The sequence below is a fragment of the Canis lupus genome, chromosome 26 (assembly GCF_011100685.1).
Source record: "Canis lupus familiaris isolate Mischka breed German Shepherd chromosome 26, alternate assembly UU_Cfam_GSD_1.0, whole genome shotgun sequence".
Taxonomy (NCBI): domain Eukaryota; kingdom Metazoa; phylum Chordata; class Mammalia; order Carnivora; family Canidae; genus Canis; species Canis lupus.
Window position 1 is genome coordinate 18,453,141 of NC_049247.1, and position 15,598 is coordinate 18,468,738.

Here is a 15,598-nt window from a genome sequence, read left to right on the forward strand (position 1 = left end):
TTCATCTTGTGATCCTGAGATCACGACCTAAGCCAAAATCAAGAGTCAGATGCTTGACCTGACTGAGCCACCCTGGTGCCCCCTCAGTATTTTTTTTTTTTAAGATTTTATTTTTAAGTAATCTCTACGCCCAGCATGAGGTTTGAACTCAAAACCCTGAGATCAAGAGTCATAGGCTTCTACTAGCTGAGCCAGCTGGGCACCCCCTTTTTCAGTACCCTATAGTCCTGGGCTTCCCAGCTCTTAAAACTGGCAACACAAACATAAAGCAGGTAGAGTGGAGAGGATGGTTTGGCAGCATGGTTGGGGTTACTAAGTGAAGAAAAGCTGTACGGATATAAAGGATTGGTAAATGAAATCTACAAAACTGTCAGTAACTCAGAGGCCCAAATAAGAGAGGCAGCCTTTTCAGCCTTACCATTGGGTATTTGAGAAGCATCACTATTGTTGGCGTGAGGATTCAACCAGCAGAAGTCACAGATTTTATTGTGGACTTCATATTATACAAGATCACTGTTTTTCTGATTCCAGGAGCTGCTGAGTTCAATGTGGTGAGTTTTCTCAGCACCTAGAATTGCATGTGAGACTTAATAGAGGTTTTTATTCCAAGGGTTAGAACATTTAACTGCTAATGTTAGACATTGGGGGAGAAGGTGATGCTGCTTTTTTTATATTTACAGAAACTGACCCTGTATTTCCGTCAGGAATCGATTTTGCTTTCTGTTAAATGCACACAAAAAGTGCTGCTTTTTCTTGGAGATTTTTCCCTTCAAATCATTAATATATGAATTGGTGGCTAGAGATTTAATGAGTTTTACAGTTCCCTTTATTGTGAACTGTGATCTTTCACAAAATTAGTAGAACTAAAATGCTTTTTCATTATAATGTAGAGTATATATCTTCCCTTACTCTGAAAATCAAAAAGATAATCCTTTTAACAAGTTAATATTTGCTCAGTAGAGAAAATTTGGAAGATACCAAGAAGCAGAAAGAAGATAATCATAGGTGGTCCAGCCCTTCACCAAAGAACACTGTTAACAGTTTTAGTGCATTTAATGGGTGATTCTCAGCATTAACATTATTTTTGAATAATTGGTCATAACTAGTAGCTACATACAGCCTGTCAGTTTATATAGTCTTGATTTTTGTGTAAGCTAAAGATTTTTTTGATAGCCAAATCATGAAATTTTTGAAACTTACATTGTAACTTCTTGTGTTATATATTGAATGTAAATGTTATTGCTAGTTTAAAATAATAAAAACCGAAAAGTTCATTCTGCTGAGAAATTCATGGTGTCAACTGGAGGGTTTTTTTGTTTTTGTTTTTTTAAGATTTTATTTATTTATTTATTTATTCATTCATTCATTCATTCATTCATTCATGAGAGATACACAGAGAGAGGCAGAGACACAGGCAGAGAGAGAAGCAGGCTCCATGCTGCGAGCCCGATGCGAGGCTCAATCCTGGGACTCCAGGATCACGCCCGGGAGTCGAAGGCGGATGCACTTAACTGCTGAGCCACCCAGGCATCCGTTATAACTGGAGGTTTTTTATTGGAGTAGTGGCATGGTAACCTTGACCAAGTTAAATCACCAGGTCCGGCTTTTGTTAAGATGCAAACAAATAGTGAAAGTATAACTTCCTCTTCTTAATATTCCATCAAGGAAAGGCACTGAGATCGCTGAAGTTGTTGTAAGTCAGGGAGTCATAAAGATTCCACAGCAAGAACGTGAAAAATTCGTAAAATTCAGAGTTGCTCTCTATTTTCGGAAGATGTGTTACAGGGAGATCCTGTACAGTATCCTGCAGGAAGGGGCTCCAACCTTGCAAGAGTCCAAAGAACCTTGGGTGTTTTAGCCGAAGCATGAGTTCATCACAGACTCTCCGGCAGGAAGCTCATAGCAAAGATGTGGGAAGAGTGCAGTGGGAAATGATCCTAAAAGCTGTTTTGTCCCATGTGCATTGTCCACACTAAAGCTTTTCCTCTGTTGTGTGTCTTTGCCCATTTTCCTCTCTGAATTCCAGACTGACTGTGTTTGGTTTTATTCTTCCCAGCTTAAGTGAGAGCTTTTTCATGGTGAAAGGAGCAGCCCTCTTCTTACAGCAGGGAAACAGCCCTCAAAGCCAGCGAAGTCTTCAGCATCCCCACAAGCATGCAGGTAAATTGAGGTTCTTACCTTAGAACTTCTTTGCTGTGCAATGGAGGAACCTTCCATTACTGGTAGTAAACAATTTGCTGACTGTCAAGGCCAGAGAAAATAGTGGAACACAGGCTTATCATGCCTGGTGCAAAGTAGAAGCTCTTTTCTAGAGCAGGTAAGTCATACATGTTTTCCAGCTAGCACTGAGAACTAGTGCTCTTGGACTGTGTGTCTATGGAAGAAGTAAGGCAGTCAGCAGTGTTCTGTTTGGATGTAAAGATTTCCCACTCACAGTTCATCAGTTAACTGCAGATTTTAAGTTATGGTACGATTTTTTTTTTTTTTTTTTTTTAAACAAATGCACCAGAACATGTGATAGCCAGATGTTGTCCCCTTGAAAATAACCACCCTTGGGATGCCATGTACTTTCCCTAAGGACTCTGGTCATTTCTCTGAGCATTTGGAAAACTCTCATTTGGAGAATTTCTTTACAAGTCTTTTGTCAGGCATTGGGGTGGGAAGTCTTTATTATTTAACGGTGGATTTGTGTTTTGGAAGTAGAAGTGATAAAGTGGGGATCAGACCCACTTTGGGTCCATTTAGTTCCAACCACACATAAATAAGAAATGTTTCTATAGTAAAAGAGACTGGTTTTCTTAGGTGACTTGACTCTGAAACCAAAGGCAATTTGAAAAGAGGAACCAGAAGACATCCCATACAAGCGAATCTTTATAATAGGTCTGTAACCTCTGCAGGCACTTCTTGGATGAGCAGCGCCTCTCAGTGTGATCTGGAGAGGCCTCTGGCCCTTAGAACAACAGCAGGTGAAAGCAGCCAGCAGTCGGGGCCAGCTTTCTTGTCATCGTGACATGTTGTCTCACCTCAAGTCATTTAGCCTCATTTTGGATCTGAGTGCCTTGGTTAGAATTTCGTGTCTTACAGTTTACAGCAAACACCAGGGATCAGTCAGTATTTTTACATACAAATCAGGGATCAAGATTTAAGTTTGTTTTCTGCTCAGAAAACAGTTCTGCATAGGGAGGCAGTGGAGTGTGGGGCAAGAATATGTGTTTTGGGGATCCCTGGGTGGCGCAGCGGTTTGGCGCCTGCCTTTGGCCCAGGGCGCGATCCTGGAGACCCAGGATCGAATCCCACATCAGGCTCCCGGTGCATGGAGCCTGCTTCTCCCTCTGCCTGTGTCTCTGCCTCTCTCTCTCTCTCTCTCTGTGACTATCATAAATAAATAAAAATTAAAAAAAAAAAAAATTTAAATCTTTAAAAAAAAAAAAAAAGAATATGTGTTTTGGAGCAAGACAGACCTGGCTTCTGATCCCAGTCCTATACCTTACCGAGCAGTCACAGTTGACTTCTGAGCCTCAGTTGCCTAATCCTCACAATAGGCATCAAATAGCAGTACCTCAGGACAGAATTTAAAGTGTATGCATGTAGAGGTGCCTGGTGGATCAGCTGGTTAAACGTCCAACTCCTGATCTCAGCTCATGTCTTGATCTCAGGGTTATGAGTTCAAGCCCCATGTTGGGCTCCGTGCTGGGTTTGGAGCCTACTTAAAAAAAAAAAAAAAAAAAAAGTGTGCACAGAACCTGTTTACCTCCTCATGGGTGCTCTGTGTAAGGAAGCTCTGATTATTACTACAATGATTTCGAGTACAGTAGTACTACAAACAGAGCCTTCTTTCTTGAATCTCTAATGGTTCTGTCCTGTCAGGAATTTAACCATTGTTTGTGTCTTAACACAGCAAAGTGAATGCTCCAGCTTTGTTCACCCTTTGTATTCAGTGTCTCCATCCTCTGATTCAAACAGTGTTTTCATAGTGTGTGGAGCTTGGGGAAGTGAGTGCAAAGCCATGTAAAAACCATAAGTCAGGCTGGTTTGTGCATCTCTGGAACATATCAGAGAGTAAGAAGAAAGCTGTAGGCCTCGTGGCTCTTCTGCCCCTGAGGACTGGAATAGCTGATGAGCTCAGAGAAGCGGAGGGGGAAAAAAAAAAGCAAAAGCAGAGAGATGGTATGGTGACTGTCCCAGGCTCTCAGGAAACCATCCTAGGGCAGGCACAGACTGGACTTTATGTCAATTCCTGTTTTTCTAGAATCACTGTCAAGAGCCCTGGATGGCCCACAGTCCCAGTAGTAATCCTGCAGAGCTGAGTACAAGTGAGGGTTAATTCTGCCCATGCAGAAATCATTCAGGTCATTTCAACCAGTCTCCAATCTGAGACTCTTGCTAGGGCCTCTCCTTTGGGCTTCTAGTCTCTGCTGTTTTCTCAAGTGCTGAGTGAACACTTCAACATATAGAGGCGGTGTGTGGATGCCAGACCACAGTCGGGAGTTATGTCAGTCAGCAATTCCACATCTCCACAAGCAGTCCCACTGAAAGGAGCCTATCTGTGTGAAAATGTCCCTTTCATTGGCACTCAGCAGACAAAGGGGCTTCTTTTTGCTTTCATCTGTGTGCTTCTGTGACTCAGAGTGGATAGTGGTGGGGTGCAGGCGAGCCCAGACCCAGCTGAGGTAATTGTGTGCTGTTGGGTAGAGAGGCAGGGGAACGAGGAGCTCCTTGTCCTCCTGAAATGTGAACCGTCACCTGCCAAGTATTCCTTAGGGAAAGCAGTGGCAGTGAGGGGTGTCTTGCACCATGCTGTCATGGAGAGAACAAGACGAGAGGGGCAAGCTTCCAACACCCTGGGTCCTCTTGGAGGCAAGAAGTACAATTTGGACATCGTATATCAACCTGACCTAAAATTTAAAAGATGCTTTTGAGAGCAGCCCCAGTGGCTCAGCGGTTTAGCACCACCTTCAGCCCAGGGCGTGATCCTAGTGACCCAGGATCGAGTCCTGCGTTGGGCTCCCTGCATGGGGCCTGCTTCTCCCTCTGCCTGTGTCTGCCCCTCTCTCTCTATCTCTCATACATAAATAAATAAAATCTAAATAAATAAATAAAAGATACTTTTGCAAAAGGAATGAATACAGTATATTGATCCTTCCGGGATTCTAGTTGGGACCTATAGGATAACGTGTTTGTTTTTGTTTGTTTTTTTTAAGGTTTTATTTATTCATGAGAGACAAGAGAAGAAGCAGAGACATAGGCAGAGGGAGAAGCAGGCTCCACGCAGAGAGCCTGATGTGGGACTCGATCCTGGGACCCCAGTATCATTCCCTGAGTTGAAGGCAGACCCTTAAATGCTGAGCCACCCAGGCGTCCCAGGATAACGTTTTTTAAAGATAATTCTGTTCCTTCCTTATAAAGTAATAATTCTTTATAGAATTCAGTTGTAGACTGATGTGTATATAAACTGCTGTGAAAAGAGGTGAAAGCCTTAGGCATGGGCAGCTACTAGTAGCCTTCATAACATTTTATGACCTCTGAAATTGCTTGGATGATCATCAGTGGGCTAGTGGGCAGAAATAATGATGAACATAATGATCAGAAAGAGGCCCAAGACGAGGGCCCAGATGTGTAAGCACTTGGTGGTGGACATGTAGGCCTGGGCCCCAGTCATGTCACCTGCCATCCCCCAGTCCCTGGACTTCACAGAGTAGGCAAATGCCACAAAGACTCAGCAGCACAGGGACCAGACGGTGTGGTCAGGCACAGAGGTCTTGCTCTGGATGTTGATCATAGTGGTTGTCAAGGGAGCCAAGTTCTGAGGCACATGAGTGGGGGATGGGGCAGAATGAGAGAGAGAGAATCTTAAGCAGACTCCATGCTGAGCACAGAGCCCCAGATGGGGCTCAATCCCCCACCCTGAGATTATGACCCTAGCCGAAATCAAGAGTCTGATGCTCTACCAGCTGAGCCACCCAGGCACCCACATCTTAGGCTATAAAAGCAACTTCTAAAAACGTGGCCACCAACTAGATCTCCCCATCCTCATGCAACATTTAGGAGTGAAGTAACAGAAATGGAGCCTCTTAGTCTCTGATGGTTGTCTTGTGGTGGAACTGGAGGGATTTTGACTCTGAGGTCTTCACCCAGACCCTCACCGTCAGCCAAGATCTTGCAGGTTTCTGCCTAGAAGGTGTGTGGGTGACCTTTTCAAACTTTCTTCATTGGTCCAACAGGTGACTTGCCTCAACATCTTCAAGTAATGATCAACCTTCTGCGATGTGAAGATCGGATCAGGCTGGTAAGAAGAGATGAGAGTGGCAAGTTTTTCTAGGTGTCCATGTTGGTCTATGCTAGGTTGAGAGCTTCATTCTCTGGATTTTACCTGTTTACCCATTTGACCAACTTTGGTCTCCTCAGAGCCAAGGACTGTCCCTTGTTCATGGATATAAACCAGACGTGGCTCCTCCTCTTAAGAATCTCATCTTAATTCCTGAACTCACAGGGGGAAAGATAGAAAACAAAAGTCCTTGATGTTGGTTTGGTGCCAGAAGGGGCCACCACCTGGAAAGGCAGCCCAGTGAGAGCGTCTTTGCCTGTCTAGGCTGTGCGCTTGGAGAGCGCCTGGGCGGAGCGGGTGCGGTACATGGTGGTGGTGGACAGCAGCGGGCGCCAGGACACGGAGGAGAGTATCTTGCTGGGCGTCGACTTTTCCAGTAAGGAAAGGTGAGTCTGGTGGGGCGGTGCTTCCCTTCTGCGGCGGGGACATGGGCTGATGCTGAAGAAAGTTTTCCGTGGTTCAGTATCTGTGGGAGATGCTGGTGGAATGGGTCGGGGTCAGTGGTGGGGGTGACCAGGCATGCAGAACATAACAGTACAATGCACCCTTGTAGCTCTTGCATGCCTGGTGCTGTGTAGATCCAGTCTCTACTCTCAGCTCAGGGTCTACTGAGAGGATAGACAAATTACACTGAGCTTAGAGGTTTACCACTGGGTTGCTATGGCGGGGCGGGGGGTGGGGAGCCATAGAAGAGAGTACCTTGGCCAGGAGGGCTTCCTGAAGGAAGTGACAGCTGTGGTGAACACCTAAGGACAAGCAGAAACCAGTCACGTAAAGCAGGGACAGGCCCATGTAGAAGTATGTGGTTGATAGGCATCGTATCAAGCGCCTTAATCCGGTATCACTATCCCAAGTAGATTCCCAAGTATTTGTTGACAGGTGCTTGGTCAGATTCTTGAAGAGAGGTTTGGAATTTCCCAATAACTGGAGTTCAGGTCAGTTATATCATAGATCCTATTATGTGTGTGAAATGAGGGTGAACGGCTCTTTTTACCTCTAGAGTAAATGAATGTGCGTGAGATCATTGCAGACCCTGAATTAAGTTAGGCTCCCTTTATTTATCATCTTTATTAAGTTAGGCTCCTCCACTGAGGAAAGTGTGTGCTTTCTCTTATGTATGCGGCAATGGGCCAGGAACACAAAGAGGCAGCCATACGCAGTTGTCCACCTCCGAGAGCCTCTAAGCTGAGCGAGGAAGGAGCCATGATCAGATAGATGGTGGGGCAGCGGGCTTGGTGATGGGGAGATGCTCAGGGGGTTGTGGAAGCTCAGGAGCTGGGTGGGCTCGGATGGAGCAAGCCAGAGGCCTTCTGCAGCATGTGGTGGCTAACCATGTCTTATAGGGCAAGTGGGCAGCAGGGACGGGGGGCAGGAGGTACATTCGAAGGTGTCGTGGGCAGAATTGATGGCAGGAAAGGAAAAGCCACCGAAGCAGTGAATGGTGTTGTGGCAGCTTGTGGTCTCATCATGTTCCCGTGAGAGAGCTGCTGTTACAAGGGACCAAGGCTTCATTGCTGGTTAACAAGTCCACGAGGAAAGAGGGAGGATGTTTCTTTTATGGCCTTCCTGGTACAGGGTGGCATCATAAGAAAGTTTTGTGTGGCATACTTAGGGAGAGATGTGTGAGCTGATGTCTGTGGCTTTGGGCTGGTTGGGAAGTCTGGATCTGGAAGAATGTGTAGCCTGACAGCTCTTAGGAGGTGAGCTGTGAAGAGTGCCATTGAAGACTAGAGGGCCCAGGGGCGCCCGGGCGGCACAGCAGTGGAGCGTCTGCCTTCTGCCCAGGGCCTGATCCTGGGGTCCTGGGATCTGGTCCCACGTTGGGCTCTCTGCAGGGAGCCTGCTTCTCCCTCTGCCTGTGTCTCTGCCTCTCTCTCTCTCTCTCTCTCTCTTTCTCTGTCTCTCTCATGAATAAATAAATAAAATCCTAAAAAAAAAAAAAAAAAAAAGACTAGAGGGCCCAGTACTCCGTGTCAGGTACCCCCAGGCAGGTACTCTGGGAAATGGGCTGACCTCTGTCCTCTGTGTTTTGGGCCACTGTCGGTGTGGTTGTGAAGCACAGAGGTGTTTAGTGTAAAATAATGATGCAGTTATATTTGCTCTTCCAACGATCAACCAGCCTTTCGTCGTTCCTTCCAGGGCAGAGGCTTTCTTTACCTTGTGTGGTCCATTCCTGTAGCACCCTGGCCCTGAGCGGGATTCCTCCCTGTGGGATATGCCCATCGTCTCTGCCCAAACTGTCGGAGTTGAGAGGAGGTCTGCCCCTCCTGCCGGCCCTCTCTGATCCTTCCGTGGGAAAGCACAGGGCAATTGCCACAATGTGTCCTCAACCTCTCATTGAACCCTTAAACTGCCCTGTGGAGTAGGTAGCCCTGATTCATGTTTTACAGATGAGGAATGCAGCTCAAGACGTCAGTGTGATTATCCCAAGGCCATCCTACTAGTTAAGAAGGACCTCTGAATTGGGGCTTTTATGGCAGCCCTGCCAGTGTAGACCTCACACATCCATATGTGGTGGCTCACCTCTACACTCTGTTGTTCGTGAATTCATTCATACTCAACCATCTGTACTTGTTAGCACTTCCTGTGTGCCTGGTGCCCCACAGAGTGAGTAAGAGCATCTGGCTTCTGCTCTCCAGCCTGGTTTCTGCTCTCCAGCCTCGTAGTCTGGAGGTCGTGATCTCCATCAGACAGGTACTCATGCACTTCAAGTCGTCCTTCCCAGCTGGAGTGGACAGGCCTGTGTGCAGGTGCCAGCCCCAAGGCTGGTACAGGCAGGCGTCTTGTGGTTGGGGAAGTGATTTGATGGGCTGCAGAGGGTGAGCAGGTAGTCAGAGGAGAATGAGAACTAAGTGGCCCTTCCTCGTGTCGGGTCTGAATGGCGGGCCTACCTGCCCAGGCATAAGGAGGCAGCAGCCTGGGCACCCACTGGTGGAGCACCAGGCACTTTTATTTGTCCTTGGCTGAAAAACAAAGTCCTGGTCCTTAGGGAAGCTTTTGATCTGCTGAAAGCATGATAGGCTTGTTTTTCTAAATTCCTGACATAAGATTTTGCTTTTTTCATTTAAAAAAAAAAATGAAGGGAGAGATGAGTCTTGCCCACAGCAGGCACTTGCAGGGGTTCGGGCAAGAGGACAGGCAGGTGCTGAGTTAGAAGGGAGGACGCTGGGACAGTGACTGGCCCTGTGGGCTCACAGCTTCTCTTCCAGAGCTGCCCATCTGCACACGCAGCCTAGGGAGACCCGAGCAGTCACCCTCAGGTTCCATCTCATGTCATTCCTTGGGATTTGGGAGCACTCGGAGTGCCGTGAGCCTGTATAGCTGCGCTGCCTTTGCTGGTACCTTGCAGTCTGTGAAGGACTTTCATTGCATGCCTCGGGCCAGGGCTTTCTCCTGCTTAGCCCTTGAGTCCCCTCGCCCGCCCGGCTGGCTCCTCTGTTGCTCCTGTTTCAGTTTTCGTCTGAAATTTTCTTCTCCCATAGCCACTGCTACCCACTTTATCCTTCAAGGTCATTCTTCCTCTGAAAGACCCCATTTCCCTGACTGGGTATCCCTGTTTCCCCTACATGTAAGCACACATGCCCTCCTTCACTGTAGAAATTTTGCTGCAGTCATGATGGGACTACTAGAAACTCACAAAATGGCAGGTAAGGGAACATTAGGGAATTTGCTGAGTTTTTGTAGTCAGGTCATGCATGATCCCTGTTCATGCTTTTTTGACTGCAGGTTGGGAGCCTGAGTGGCAGTCCTCCACTTAGCCCCACACACGCAGTGCTCTCTAGGCTCATCCCCATCTCCCATCTCTACAGTTAGTGGAGGCCGGTTGAGATGCCACCCTTGTTTAATACACAGTTCATCTCTGCCTGCCCTGGAAGGGCCAGTCTGGTGCTCCTTGTAACTACCTATTCTATCTTCTTTCCTCATTACTAGTCCCTGGTGTGGGCCATCAGTGCTAAAAGGGGGTGAGTCTTCCAGTCCCAGCCACATGTTCCCAGCGAGCCCTCTGCCCTGGGCTTTCAGCATGTTGGTTTTGGGCTGTGAAGGGGCCCCCTGCTCGCCCTCCCGGGCACTGATACAGCCAAGTAGCTCCAGAGCTCTGCAGGTCCCAGCATCAATTTTATCTTGCAGCTGTACAAAGGAAATATAATTAGCCCATCGAGAATGGGTAGGAGGGAAGCCTGGGTGGCTTAGCGGTTGAGCGCCTGCCTTTGGCCCAGCGCATGATCCTGGAGTCACGGGATCGAGTCCCACATCGGGCTCCCTGCGTGGAGCCTGCTTCTCCCTCTGCCTATGTCTCTGCCTCTCTCTCTCTCTGTCTCATAAATAAATAAAATCTTAAAAAAAAAAGAGAGAGAGAATGGGTAGGCGTGTGCGGGTAGGGCCGGAGAATTTGCCTAACACAAAAGACTTAGTCTAATTTGACCTGAAGGCCTTGCAGCTCCCTTCCCCACGGACAGAGTAGCAGAGGGTAGAAAGAATCCTGCATGGTCGCCAGTGCTCTGGAGGAAGGTGGGGGTCTGTGGCTCAGGGCCCCCTGCCTGCAGTCCTAGGCGTCACATTACTCCCTGGGGTGTTGCTAAGTGGTAGTAGAGGTGTACATTCAAGATCCCTGGAGGCTGTAGGATCCTGCCTTGGCAGTCACAGTAGTCTCTCAGAGCAGACTCTTAAATGCCAGGAGAATTTCATAATAATCTGAGTAACCCTCTGATAAAGTCCCTTTCTGTCCCTCCATGTTTTTCAGTGGAGCCTATCTCCAAAGTCATTAAGTATCATTTCACTGTTAGTGTGAGCAAAATAAAAGCAGATTAAGCTAGTTTTTACAATGCAGCTATACAAAAGGTACAGCAGCAGAGGCCTAGAAATGAACTCTAGCAGTGGTGTTGGCACGCTCCCCACCCTCGCCACCCTAGGACAAGAGGCCTGGTTGGCTGCCACCTTTCGCCTGTTTCCCTTGGAGTGCATATGGCCCTGTGCCAGGAGTGTGCCAGCCATCGGTGGCTACACCCCCTGCTGCAGTGTGGGCATGTAGTCAGCCTCTTGCTCCCTGCCCCCTGAGAGCCACAGCTGAGACCTGGTGTTTACGGAGCTTCATTCATACTTTGGTAGGGTCAGAGTCCTCTGTGACCATCCCCAGGTAGACGTTGTTGGTGACTGCCTCAGGTGGGTCCATCGCAGGCTCATGTCTCTAAGAATTTAGTGGCAACACAGCTTCTCCCAGATACATACCCAGCAGCCTGCCCCAGGTCAGGGGGTAGTTCTCTTCTGCAAGCTGGACAGGCTGGTTAAAGACAGGGAAGAGGGTGCACGAGCGGGTGGACCCTGACTAGGCTACTTGTCTTTCCTCCTGAACAGTAAAAGCTGCACCATTGGGATGGTTCTCCGGCTGTGGAGCGACACAATAATCCACCTCGATGGAGATGGGTAAGGAGATCTCCGTAAAAGATTCTTCCACTGTAGACTTTGAAACCCAAGTTGGTTTGAGCACCGTTGGAGAATGATTAGGAGCAGAGTCACATGTGTGACTCGCGTATTACAGCAGGAGAAACAGTATTCCCTCCAGTGAGCCACACAAGAACGGGGCTATTTGGGACACTGTACAAGGGAGTTTGGGTCGTGAAGTATCAATGGACGTGTGTTTGCAGGAGATGTGCTGCTGTGCAAAGTTTAAGAACAGCAGGCAGCTGACATTCACTCATTTACCTTGATGTGTTAAATGAATGTTCAGTACGTGCCCTCCCTGGGGAGCTGGTCACTGCAAGTTCACGGTCGGGAAGGACACAGCGGGACCTCACAGCCACGGGGGTGCAGGGAGAGGCAGACAATGGCAACACATCAGGGGCCTCTCTGGGGGCTGCGGGGGCTGCAGAGGAAGAACCCTTCCATTGGGCCTGGGCAGGTAAATGAGACGAAGAACCATCTGGGTTCCACATACATTTGCTTCCAGGAGAAATACATGGGTTCTGCCCTGAGTGGAAGGAGCTTAATACAAGTTGTCTCTCCACTGAGATGCAAGTTATGTTGCCTCATAGATAGAATTGGGGGAGAGAAATTAAAATGTGATTTTTATTTTTTTGAAGAGATAGGGTTATGGTTATATTTTTTCCTTCTTCAGATTTTGCCAACCGTGACTATATTTCCTATGCAGTTACAAGAATAGTGGGTGGGATTTGTGGGGCAAGAAGTAGCGAGAGAGCTGGGATGGTCTCAGGAACGTGAACAAGATGGTGTCAAATAATTGTGTTGCCTTTGCCAGGGTCTGTGTTTTTGATAGACTTGAATAGCTGGATTAAAAACAAGTCTTTGGAGCGCCTGAGTGGCTCAGATGGTTAAGCATCTGCCTTCGGCTCAGGTCATGATCCCAGGGTCCTGAGATCGAGTCCCACATCAGGCTTCCTGCTCAGTGGGGAGCCTGCTTCTGCCTCTCCCTCTGCCCCTCCCCCTTGCTTGTGCGCATATGCAGGCTCTCTCGAATAAATAAAATGAATACATAAAAATAAAATCTTTTTTAAAAATAAAAACAAATCTTCCAGATTTGAGAACACTTCTTTTCCCTTTCTTCCTTGTTCCGTGCAGCAGGCCTGTATTCCCTTCTCAGAAAGCATGAGCCACCCTTGTCCTGAGGGTGTCCTTGGTGGGCCGCCCTGTCATCACATGGTGGTGTGGTTGCAGGGGCTGCTATCTCATATGTTTTTCATCTCAGGGGATTCAGTGTCAGCACAGCGGGACGGATGCACGTCTTCAAGCCCGTATCCGTGCAGGCCATGTGGTAAGTGTGCTTTTAGGGACTTTTATCACCTTAGAAATACTTTTCTAACTGCCAGCCTGAACTGGCAAGCTAGAAAAAAACCCCTTCAACTTTGAAGCTCTTTTAGGTGCATTTATTCTTGTGTATGTGGCAAAAGACACATAACATACCGTGTACCGTGTTAACCATTTTATAAATGTGCAATTCAGTGTACCTCCATGATGAGCAAACATCACTATCCATTTCTAGAACTTTCTTGTCATCCCATTAAACACTAAGTCCGCACACCCCCAGCCCACCCCTCCCAGGCCAGGCCCTGGTTAACCTCTGTTCTCTGTTCTGTCTCTATGAGTTTGTCTACCCCAGATCCCTCATATAGGGGGAATCATATGCAATGTACCTTTCTGTGTCTGACTGGTGTCACAAATCGCAGTGTTTTCAAGGTTTGTTCGTATCGTAGCTTGTAGCAGAATTCTTTCTGAGCTGAGTGTTATTCCAGTCTGTGGTCATAGACTGTTATGTAGCCTGTCATCTGTTGGTGGACATTTGGGTTATTTCCACCTCTTGGCTCTTGTGCTTGGGGCTGCTGTATTCGAATATGGGTGAACGAAGTGTCTGTTGGAGCCTCTGCTTTCAGTTCTTATTTTTTTTTTTTTTAAGATTTTTAATTTATTTATTCATGAGAGACACACAGAGAGAGGCAGAGACACAGGCAGAGAAAGAAGCAGGCTCCATGCAGGGAGCCTGATGTGGGACTCGATCCTGGGACTCCAGGATCACGCCCTGAGCCAAAGGCAGACGCTGAACTGCTGAGCCATCCAGAGATCTCCCTGCTTTCAATTCTTTTGTGCATGTACCTAGAAGTGGAATTTCTAGAGCATACGGTTAATCATATGTTTAATTTTTTGAGGAACTGAAACTGTTTTCCGCACGCCAGACTCTCGCGCCATTTCGCGTCCCACCAAGAGTTCCAGTTTCTCCATGTCCTCACCAGTGCCTGCCAGTTACTTAGTTTTCATTATAGCCCTCTTAATGGGTGTGAAATGGTATCACTGAAGTTTTGATCTGGATTTCCCCAATTGATTAATACCGGGCATCTCTTTACGTGTTTATTGGCTATTTGTACATCACCTTTGGAGAAAAGTCTATTCAGTTCCTTCAGCCAGTTTCTAATTTTTTTTTTCATTGTTGAAGTGCACTGTTCTTATGTATCTACGGTTCCAAACTCGATGCCAGTGTGAATTTGGTATTCTTTATACTTGGCTCATGCTCGGTTTGTACCATGATTGGAATGCCCCACGAATGCCCCCTCTGCCAGGCACTGGGCATCTGAGGAGGCATACAACAGATATGATTCCTATGCTCGTTGGGGGAGGTGGCCGTAACCCACGCCGAGTGGCGTGTTGTACCAGAGAGCCCAGGGAACATGTTCTCACAGGTGCCTCGCTACGGGATGCAGGGTACAGGGCCTGGGTGTGTGTGTGTGGGGGGGGGGGCTCCTGCACACTCTGCTTTGGGGATGAGGTAGCCACGAGTAATATAGGTCAGGTGCTTCTCCAAACCTGGCGCACATGCACACACCTGAGAGCCTTCCTCCTCCTTGAACTGCCGCACTAAGTACTCCTGTAGTGAACACAACACGACAGTCTCTCTCTCTCTCTCTCTCTCTCTCTCTCCAGTAATCTGGAAGAGGCTCAGGGGAAAGCTGGTGGCATATGATGAGAAGGGTTCTACCCAGTGTTTCATGCACTTTGTTCTCTGAAATGGCGAGACTCAGGCAGAATTCTCCCCTGGGCCACAAGTCAGTACAGCACTGCATTTTGACCTCGTCTGTCACTCTACACTGCCTTCAATTCAGGCTCCTTCTGGGAAAATATCACAAAATCAGATTTCTCGTGATGTCCCAGATGTTTCTTGTGCCCCTGGATCATTTCTTACCTCTTTCTCTACAGGCAAATAGAAACTAGGCCCACACATTTTTCCAAACTTTCAGGAGCAACACTAAATTTAGTAAATACGCAGCTCAAGCCTGTTCCCCCAAGCAGGGTAGCGCTAGGACAGCTGTGCCTGAGTGGAACGCGTGTGTCGGACGGCAGTGGTTTTCATACCACTGGTGAGCCCTTCAGGCCCAAGGACTCTAGCTCCCTCCAGGGCTTCCCATTCCACCTTTCATCCATGCATGCATGGGTCACCCCATTCACTGAGAAAGTTTTGTAAAAAAACAAGTTTTTATTTAAAAGAAAAACTAAATTTTTGTAAAAGAAAAAAAAAAGATGACTAAGCTGAGCATTACCATACACATTTTCCATGTTGTTCTTTCTGCCGCATGCTTCCTTCCCAAACCTCTTGTACATCTTGTTTCTCTATTAATGTGAGTTCCTAGCACTTATTTCCCTAAGAGATGTAAGCTTCAGAGTTGTTAGAACAGTGATGGGAAAAGGTCATAAGAAGTAAGTTATTCAGGGACGCCTGGGTGGCTCAGCAGTTGAGTGCCTGCCTTCTGCTCAGGGCGTGATCCCGGAGTCCCT

The 15,598-nt window shown here is 47.4% G+C and overlaps 1 protein-coding gene across 5 annotated transcripts in view; it reads left to right on the forward strand.

The window, feature by feature from the left end:
• Window positions 1–15,598, forward strand: part of SSH1 (slingshot protein phosphatase 1) — a 61,798-nt gene that overhangs the window by 25,439 nt on the left and 20,761 nt on the right. For 2 of the 5 annotated variants that reach the window (XM_038575427.1, XM_038575428.1), the window contains exons 3-7: window positions 2,057–2,160; window positions 6,222–6,286; window positions 6,590–6,711; window positions 11,678–11,746; window positions 13,026–13,091. In XM_038575427.1, the coding sequence (XP_038431355.1) occupies window positions 2,057–2,160; window positions 6,222–6,286; window positions 6,590–6,711; window positions 11,678–11,746; window positions 13,026–13,091 (426 nt within the window). Of the gene's footprint in view, window positions 1–2,056; window positions 2,161–5,829; window positions 6,179–6,221; window positions 6,287–6,589; window positions 6,712–11,677; window positions 11,747–13,025; window positions 13,092–15,598 lie in introns of those variants that run through there. The other 3 variants (XM_038575429.1, XM_038575431.1, XM_038575430.1) reach the window with 3 other exon arrangements.